At 40.3% G+C, this 10,269-nt stretch overlaps 1 protein-coding gene across 1 annotated transcript in view; it reads left to right on the forward strand.

The window, feature by feature from the left end:
- LOC108543340 (nesprin-1) overlaps window positions 1-9,023 on the forward strand; it is a 259,529-nt gene extending 250,506 nt beyond the window's left edge. The window contains exons 45-49 of the mRNA XM_017893773.1: window positions 2,638-2,841; window positions 4,159-4,366; window positions 5,233-5,345; window positions 7,137-7,342; window positions 8,457-9,023. Coding sequence (XP_017749262.1) covers window positions 2,638-2,841; window positions 4,159-4,366; window positions 5,233-5,345; window positions 7,137-7,342; window positions 8,457-8,634 — 909 coding nt within the window. The 3' untranslated portion in view covers window positions 8,635-9,023. The remainder of the gene's footprint in view (window positions 1-2,637; window positions 2,842-4,158; window positions 4,367-5,232; window positions 5,346-7,136; window positions 7,343-8,456) is intronic.
- Window positions 9,024-10,269: the final 1,246 nt, after the last annotated feature.

Consider the following 10,269-nt stretch of genomic DNA (forward strand, 5'->3'; position numbering starts at 1 on the left):
ATATATATATATATATATATATATATATCTCCTTTATATGTCCTTGATGTTATCATCATCACCCTAATTCCAAGGAAACATGTGGATCATATCAGACATGGGGGTCAAAATATTAATATATTTTCACATTCCTTGGGCCAGTATTAATAGCATATTTCTAACTTGAATATTATAAGGGTAGTTCTTTTTTTTCCTACTGAATTTCGGAAGCATTATCAGCCAAGTTGCCTCATGGACCATTTCATGTCTAGACAGGAACAGAACCCCCTCTTTTTTTGGTGTTTTTGATGTTGGTTGGTTGTTTGTTTTTTGAGACAGGGTCTCACTCTGTCACCCAGGCTGGAGTGCAGTGGTGCAATCTCGGCTCACTGTAACCTCTGCCTCCCAAGTTCAAGCAATCCTCCCACCTCAGCCTCCCTAGTAGCTGAGACTACAGGCATGCGCCATCATGGAAGGCTAATATTTTAAATTTTTTATAGACAGGAGATTTCACCATGTTGCCAAGGCTGGTCTTGTACTCCTGAACTTGTGCAATCTGCCTGCCTTGGCCTCCCAAAGTGCTAGGATTACAGGTGTGAGCCACCATGCCCAGCCTAGAAAGCCCTCTTATGAATGTTGATATTCTTACTGATATTTTCCTAATGCTGTTACTCAATAACTGGGTTTAGAGGGATCACCACTGTAAACCTCCCTTCATGGCCCTTCAGATGGCACAAATCCATGGGAACCATGAAGCAGGCCGGGGTAGATCAGCACTGGTCAGGACACCTGGGCTATTTCAGGGCCCAAGCCCTGGAAGCATCCAGCATGGTGGGTCTCTTTGGGCTGCCAGCCCCACTGGCTCCAGGCTCAGGATTCTGCTACATCCCTTTAGCTTCTGGATGTGTTACTGCTTTTGTCAATTTTCTTTTCTTCTTCTTGTGCCTTTGTCTTTGATTTGCTGCTTTGGGTCAAGCAATCAATCTAGTTGATCAGTTATGCTTTTGCTCTGACCTGAGACTCCTTGTTCATCAGTACCATTGGGGATGATATACATGCACAGGAATGCTAGAAGTTTCATTTGAAGTAAGAAGACACAAAGGAGGTGCTATTCATATGTAAAAAAGATAAAGAATCCTTATGCATGCCACCTGTGTTGGGGATATCAATGGTTAACAGTTGGACTTTTGCAGAGTTGAGGCAGGATCTTCAGAGAGAGTTATTGATGTACTCTAGTCTTCTCTTTCTTCCTTTATCTCTCTCTCCTTTTCTCTCTCTCTCTCTCTGTCTCTCTCTCTCACACACACACACGCGCATGTGCACATACACGCAACCCTATGTATACTCAAGAAAGTGTGAGGGGGTGGCTTACCTTACCTCCAGCAGTGCCACCTGGAGAATGGGATATTTGTCCCCTGTATTTGGCAGGCACGGGAGTCTGATTTCTATCCCCCCAAGAATCCTAAAAGTGACAGACAGGCCGGCTAACTGCTGCTATATTTGCCAAAGGATAAATTATGGCTTGGGGAGACCTGCTCCTGAAGGTTAGTTGGAGGTGAATGCTAGAGTGTGACCTCTGGCCCAAATGTGAACCAGGAGAGGAAAAGAAAGGAAGACACCACCATTTGAAGATGTTATAGGTCGTCTAAGAAGGCTATCTTAGACCTTAGCAATGAGAAGTTAAAGAAAGGCCTACAGGCTGAGGAATGAGAAAGTAGCCAAAGAACAGTGCACTGTCGCATTTAGGGAACTTCAGTGGGAAGTGCAAGCATGAGAAAAGTCAGAAAAACCCACAGACCAAGGCCTATGGGAGGAGGAATGAATGCTAAACCTTGTCTGGCCTAGAGGGCACAGATGCCCATCCAGTGAGTCAGAACCCCTCACCTGCCTCCTGCCAGTCCAAGCCTACAGGAGAAAGACGCCTTACACAGGGTGGCAGAATAGAAATAAAATGAAGGAAGAGAAAGAAAGACATTTACTCCCTTCCACACGATGGGCCTCCTGCTCCCAGCAGATCTGAAGTGGGGGTAAGAATAAAAGCCTTCAATTTAAGTTAAGTTCAAAGTTTTCATTACCAAATAGGCCAGGATGTTTGAATTGTGGAATTGAGACTGTTTTTCAATGTATAGTGCCCTATATGTCCTTTGACTAACTAGGGGGCCATAGAAGTCGACCCTCCTGAGCTATATCATCCAGGGAAAAGAGAAGAACTAGCCCCATTGAATATTTTAAAGCAACAGTGGAGACAAAAATAAAATTGTTTTATGTAAAATCCTACAGTGATGTTTGCCCCAGACAGTGTTACATCTGAGCAGACAACGGGTGTTTCCAGGGAGAAATCAAGAGCAGATTTTTGGTCACCACCTGGGAATTTTCAGTAGGTCTAGCTCTGCTTTCAGAATGCCCTCTCACATCTTCCCTGGAACCTCAGTTAGAGCTGCCACTCTCCCATCCAGCGTTAACACGATCCTTCCTCTTTCTATTTGCCTGTCACTTCATATGTTTGGCAACTGTGTCCACTGATTTTCCTTCTTGTAAAGGCATGTTAGCATTGGAGCTGGCTTCCGTGATGAGACTTGTGTGGCTTTGAACAATTACATGAACAGAATTTCTACTGAATGAGTGGAGATCTTGATGAAATCTTGTTTGGTTATTTAGTTTATAGAAGCACACTTAAGACAGAAACTGGAGCATGCCAAAGAAATAACTGAAGTAGCAAAAGGAACCCTGAAGGATTTCACTGCTCAAAGTACACAGGTGGAGAAGTTTATTAATGACATAACAACATGGCTCACAAAAGTGGAAGAATCGTTGATGAACTGTGCCCAAACCGAGACTTGTGAAGGATTGAAAAAAGTCAAGGTAGGTAATAAACTATCATTAAGTGCTTCCATTCAAATGGTGATAGTAGTTCTCCTGTTTTGTGGTGACTATAATAAAAAATATAACCTCTGCTCTCAGTTACCCATATGAACAGCAGACCAACTTATTTATGACATTGACCACAGCAAAGTAAGCAATGAAGAACTGAATGCAGGTGTTCAGAAATCAAAAATGAATACCTTGAAAATAGAAAGCATGTGTTGCTGTAGCACCTGCTCATAGTCTACGCTTGTTTAAAGTTTTTTTTTTTTCTTTTTTATAAAAGGGTGGAGCCTGTGGAAGAGCTATTTGACTTCCACAAATTTTCAGACTTGAGTATCCGATAGTTTTTCATCACTTAATTATATTTATTGGCCACTATGACTGCTTTCATCGAGAGAATGTATATTATTTGTAAAAGAAGAAGTTGAGAAAACATTACATTTCCATGTTTTCTATTTTTTTATTTTTATTTTTTGAGATGGATTCTCGCTCTGTCACCCAGGCTGGAGTGCAGTGGCACAATCTGGGCTCACTGCAACCTCCCCTCCCAGGTTCAAGTGATTCTCCTACCACAGCCTCCCCAGTAGCTGGGATTACAGACACCCACCACCATGCCCAGCTAAGTTTTGTATTTTTAGTAGAGATGGGGTTTCATCATGTTGGCCAGGCTGGTCTTGAACTCCTGACCTCAAGTGATCCACCGGCCTCAGCCTCCCAAAGTTTTGGAATTATGGGTGTGAGCCACCTCCTGGCCCATTTTCATGTTTTCTATCCATATTAATAGATAACATTCCTAATCAGCTATCTGTAAAGGACATGCATTAAGTTGACTTTTCAACAAATGCATTTGTTCTCTTTTAGCATATTTCCTTACTGTACTAGAAACTGAGGTTTTTTTGTCTTTTTTTTTTTTTTAATTAACTACTGGTGCTTTTGGTAAGCATGTGACTCTGAAACAAAGTTCAAGTGTCTCATTGAAGAATGTGAACTGTGATGGTCTCTAATCAACTGATTAAACCCAAGATCATGGACTGGAATCTATAAGGACCTATTCAGTTTGTTTGAAATGCTAGATTACACCTCATCTGCTAACTACTTCCCAACAGCTGTTTGTTCCCACGGAGAACTTGGCAAAATTCTGAAAGAATCAATGCAGATCTAGTACAAGTACTCAAAAACTTGCACCAAAATGTATACACCACGGAGTGGATTCAACAATATCAATTTCAGATTGTAAAAAAGTACCATAGTGAAGTAAATGGAGTATTTCTCTCAAGTTATGAATATCCTTCATAATCTACTTTTATTCTGTAGGATATACAAAAAGAACTTCAAAGTCAACAAAGCAATATCAACTCCACCCAAGAAAATCTCAATAGCTTGTGCCGCAAGTACCACTCAGCTGAGTTAGAGAGCCTGGGCTGTGCAATGACTGGTCTGATAAAGAAACATGAAGCTGTAAGCCAGTTGTGCTCCAAAACCCAGGCCAGCCTGCAGGAATCTCTGGAAAAACACTTCAGTGGTGAGTTCTGAGGGGCCTTAGCGTGAGAAGTTTGTTTCCGAGAAAGAATCCAAACCAAATGCTGCCTAGAAACTGCCAGCAAAAGTTTGAGGAAACTTTCCAGAAGGGTATCATTTCAAATTCATTTTTGCTTTGCGATTCAAGCAATAGAAGTGCTGCACTGGAGGCTCTCATACTATGCAGAATTTTTTCTTTCTTTTTCCTCTTTTTCCCAAGAAAGCAAGAGTCCACTGACTTGATGATTCTGAATTTCATCTGCATTTTCTCTATATAGCTCATGTGTGTGGAAAATTACTTCTGCTGCTCAAGTGGCCAGCAGCCACTGTCCAAACAACTATTGAAATTTTTTATCCTATGATGAAGTGACACAATAAACTTGGATGTTGGAAGAAGCCATGAAACAGGGGCAGCAATAGGGGCCAGGAAATTGCCCATCCTGTGGCCCTGCCTCTGCTTTCCACTCAGCTGTGCCTGACATGGATCCGTCATGACTCCCCAAAAGAGAAGGTGGTTCCTCCCTTTGCCATCAAAATGGCTTTAATGTCCCTGGAGCATTTCTCTCCTTGCACTTTTACATATTCAGGCAATTAATTATTTTTCTTGACCAAAAGAAAAAACACAACAGGATATTAGACGTTCTAGGAATATACATTTCTTTTTAGTCTTTCCTCTGAGATAACTTCTCAATTCTACCATGAACATTCATAGATCATACTGTATTACTTTATTATTTTCTTTCTGGAATATTTTGTAAGGCAGGAGGAAATGAGCTAAAGGTCAGAAATAATTCATTGTGGTAATGCTGGGAGCCCATTCAATGTTTTGGATTTACTCCTGATTTTTTTTTTTTTTTTAAATTTCAAAAGAGTCTATGCAGGAATTCCAAGAATGGTTTTTGGGAGCAAAGTCATCAGCAAAAGAATCATCAGATCGCACCGGTGACAGCAAAGTTCTAGAAGCAAAGCTCCATGACCTTCAGGTATAAAAGCTGACATCCTTTTTCTTCTTCCCCAAAATGTACTCAAGTGCCTGCAGGCAGACCTAAGTTATTTCATTTCCCAAATCTTATCTGAGCCAATCTTTTCCTGGTCCCTAACAGAATTTGGCTGATTGAGTCAGAAGGAAATAGATAACATGATAAGTATGTTGAGAAATAAGTTGGGGCTACAGAATTTCCAGATCCCTTTCCTCTCTCTTTTTAGCCTATTGACAATTCTTTGGAGTTCATTCTAAAGTAAACTTAGTTTTAATTTTTATAACAATAAGAGTATAATAATTATATCTATGTTATATGACTATTGTGGAGGAGTTTTAAAAAGAAGAAGAAATGGTTTGTGTTTTTTAGTACCTTATTTTCTATATTTAGAGATAGGATATATTCAAATTAAAATAATAGATATTACAGGTTTTATAGGTTTTACTGACTGAAAATGTATGAGCTCAGGAAGGAGAAGGCTGTGGTGAAGTAGANCTATTGTGGAGGAGTTTTAAAAGAAGAAGAAATGGTTTGTGTTTTTTAGTACCTTATTTTCTATATTTAGAGATAGGATATATTCAAATTAAAATAATAGATATTACAGGTTTTATAGGTTTTACTGACTGAAAATGTATGAGCTCAGGAAGGAGAAGGCTGTGGTGAAGTAGAGTTAAGAAATGATTTGCAGAAGAATAGGCTCAAGTTAGGTTTTGGCCAAGCTTGTCAAGTGGCTAATCTGAGTAAAGCACTATGTTAAGTATTATGAAAAGAAATCTTTTTTTTTTTCGAGATGGATTCTCACTCTGTCACCCAGGCTGGAGTGCAGTGACACAATTTCAGTTCACTGCAACCTCCTCCTCCTGAGTTCAAGTGATTCTCCTGCCTCAGTCTCCCAAGTAACTGGGATTACAGGTGTATGCCAGCATGCCCAGCTAATTTTTATATTTTTAGTAGAGACGATGTTACACCATGTAAGCCAGGCTAGTCTCAAACTCCTGACCTCAGGTGATCCACCAGCCTTGGTCTCCCAAAGTGCTGGTTACAGGCATGAGCTACCATACCCGGCCAAAAGAAATCATTTTAAAAACTAATGAGAACCATGAGGATTTTGTGACTAATGGGGGATTAAAATAATGTTGATAATTCATTAGATTAGAAGTTACGATAGAAAGATTGTTATAAGTAAAGGAAGCTGGTTTTGCAGGAGGTGTGGAGAATTCAAATTCTCCTTTTAAGCTTGAGATGTAACAAACTCCACAAAGAAATGTCTGAGTAACAGTTGAGATGCCACTCTAGAGCTCTGGGGAGAGGCAGGGCCAGCCCTGGACTCTGGAATTCTTTTGCTTTGTTGAAGCCCTGCCCAAGCATAGATTTTCCAAGAAAGAGATGCAGACCAAGAAAAGAAAGGACCTGAGGATTTTGTATGCAGGGTGGATCAGGGGAGGGGCTGGAAGTAGCTAACCAGGTAGAGGATCTGACATGAACCCTGGGAGATAGTGGAACCTAGACCATGTTGGTACAGTGAGAATGGGGAGAGACTGAGAACAAGACCTTGGTGAGAACGTCCTCGGTTCCAGCTCAACCTTTACACTATGTCCTCAGTGGTTCCAGTGGCTGGCTGACACCATTCTCAATGAGGAGCCTTGGCTGTATCCAATTGTATGCATCATTTTTACTCCAGCCTTGTTAAGCTTTTTCCCTTTGGACTCTGTTTTTCTTCTCCTGCTCTACTATTTCAGCTCACAATTGTAATGCATAGTCCCATGCACCTATTACCTTTATTTCCCGAAACAGAACATTTTGGACTCAGTCAGTGATGGGCAGAGCAAACTTGATGTGGTGACTCAAGAAGGACAAACTTTGTACGCACATTTGTCTAAACAAATTGTCAGTAGCATTCAGGAACAAATCACAAAGGCCAATGAAGAGTTTCAAGCATTTCTGAAACAGTGCCTTAAGGATAAGCAGGCTCTTCAAGACTGTGCTTCAGAACTTGGAAGGTAGGTTATGTTAACAAACATAGATTTCATCATACACCAAGTGTGTTTTTACAGGCTTAGAGAAAAAGAGTCCTATGAATAAACAAATAACGTTTGACACTGTGAGTTTAAATTGTAATAAGCTTTGATCATAAACACAGGTTGATACTAGGGCAATAATCAATTTTTCAGACTCTGAAGTTGTGACTTGGCTTTTTTTAATGTAGAGAAAACCAACTATATTTACTAGTAATTGAAAATTATATAAATGCATATAATTTTTATTTATTTGGTTCACCAATGTATAAAGCTCTGACACCTCAATTTTTAAATTATACAAGGCTTTTCCTTGTATGCACTTCATTTGGGATAGAGTCATAGCAGAAAACAACGATTGAATTCTGTAGACCTAGATACCAATAAGGAATACATGTCATTATGGTGAATACACAATTAGAAAGGGAGAAAAAGCCACTTATGACTAGGGTGAGAAAAGATGTCAGTAGAATCAAATTGCCTCTCTGATGCAGAATAATTTGCCTGACTCTAGTCCAGCTTTCTTGGAGAGCTTACATTGTTTCCAAAACTTAGAGCTCTTGAGCTATATTTGAAAATTCCTTAAGACACAAAGACACAGAGGCCACTTTCCCTTGTCTTCCCAGGGCTTCCATTGCCCTACTTATTCACTGGCCCCAACTCAAGGGTCTTTGTAGTAAGTCACGAAATTAAGTGCACATTGACATGGGAATGTAATCTTGTTGGCAATTACCAGCTATGAAATCAATTCATATCCATTGGCCCCAATTCAGGGGTCTTCGTAGGAAGACATAAAATTAAGTGCTCATTGACGTGGGATTGTAATCTTGTTGGCAGTTACCAGCTATGAAATCAATTCTGCTAGGTGAGATGATTCTTTCCCTGCTTGGATCTCGAAAGAAATTGTAATGACTGTCACTTTGTTATTAAAATAAGTGATAATTTGGGTGGGTTAGTTTTAAGTTTTGTTTTGTTTTAGTAACCTGAACATTCATGAAGTCTTAATTGCCATTTAAAAGACATTGTGACCCCAGCTATTAAAACTAATTTATCATAACAAACATGTAAGAATTTCTCTAAGGCATTTTCTTTTCCTTAGCTTTGAAGATCAGCACAGAAAACTGAACTTATGGATCCATGAAATGGAAGAAAGGTTCAATACAGAAAACTTGGGAGAGAGTAAACAGCACATTCCTGAGAAGAAAAATGAAGTTCATAAAGTTGAAATGTTTTTGGGAGAACTGCTGGCTGCGAGGTATTGTCCAGAAATGGAGTAGGTCCTTTAACTCTTACCATGTTTTAGACTAGTTGGTTGGTTGGTTGGTTGGTTTGGTTTTGATTGGTTGGTTAGTTGGTTTGTTGATGGTGGTTTGTGCCTGTCCTTGAATGTCTGGAATACAAAGGACCATGCTGCACTCTTTGCAACAGTGCAATATTCTGGTGAGAGTGCAGGATGGAAGTAAGAAGCTCATCTGCATTCCAGATCCAACTCCTGTTTGTTCAATAAATTGGGCAGGTCACTTGTCTCCTGTCACTCTTAATTTTAGCCTTTAAACATTGCGTTAATAATACTGTGCTTTCCTATCTGGAGTTATTTTGAGGATCAGTTAACATAATGTGAAGCTGATATGAAGGAAAGAAAACCACAAATTCACACTGACTGTAAAGATAAAAAAATGAGTGGTGGCAGGGCACAGTGGCTCATGCCTGTAATCCCAGCACTTTGGGAGGCCAAGGTGGACAGATCACCTGAGGTCAGAAGTTCGAGACCAGGCTGGCCACATGGTGAAACCCTGTCTCTACTAAAAATACAAAAATTAGCCAGGTGTGGTTGCAGGCCCCTGTAATTCCAGCTACTCGGGAGGCTGAGGCAGGAGAATTGCTTGAATCCGGGAGGCAAAGATTGCAGTGAGCCAAGGTCACGCCACTGCACTCCAGCAGTAGTGACAGAGTGAGACTCTATCTCAAAACAAAACAAAACAAAAACAAAAAAAGAAAAGAAAAGAAAAAAGAAAAAAAATGAGTACTGTATATGTCAATTTCCATATGTTATTCACACATTTCAGCTTCCAGTTTCATTTCCCACCCATCCATCCTTTAATCTTAATAAACTGAAAGGTATGATCAAGTCTGACTTTCTTTGTGGTCCCTGTTCCCAACTACAGTATTTATCTGTTCATTGCTTTCCACTGAGAAAATATTTCTGGCTCCTTTCCCAGGCAAAGTTCCCCGATCTGTGCTTTTGATCCTACCACACTGAGGGCTTTGCTCCCAAATTTGTGCTCCACCTCTGGCATTTTCAGTTGCTTGCTCTCCTTTGGAAGATAGGGCACTTTCCACAGGGAAGTGCAGCTTGGCTTTGGCTCCTTGGGTTCCTTAACTGTCCTCTTAAAGAGCCAGTGCTTTTATGTGAGAAGCAGAAGAGGATAGCACCCACTCTACTTTATCAAACAAGTCAGAAACAATCATATTATAAATCATTCTACTATAAAGACACATGCACGTGTATGTTTATTGCAGCACTGTTCACAATAGCAAAGACTTGGAACCACTGTTCACAATAGCAAAGACTTGGAACCACCCCAAATACCCATCAATGATAGACTGGATAAAGAAAATGTGGCACATATACACCATACAATACTATGCAGCCTTAAAAAAGGATGAGTTCATGTCCTTTGCAGGGACATGGATGAAGCTGGAAACCATCATTCTCAGCAAACTAACACAGGAACAGAAAACCAAACACTGTGTGTTCTCACTCATAAGTGGGAGTTAAACAATGAGAATACATGGACACAGGGAGGGGAACATCACACACCGGGACCTGTCAGGGGATGGGGGGTTAGGAGAGAGATAGCATTAGGAGAAATACCCTAATGTAGATGACAGGTGATGGGTGCAGCAAACCA

This window comes from Rhinopithecus bieti, unplaced genomic scaffold (assembly GCF_001698545.2).
Source record: "Rhinopithecus bieti isolate Rb0 unplaced genomic scaffold, ASM169854v2 scaffold_24952, whole genome shotgun sequence".
Taxonomy (NCBI): Eukaryota; Metazoa; Chordata; class Mammalia; order Primates; family Cercopithecidae; genus Rhinopithecus; species Rhinopithecus bieti.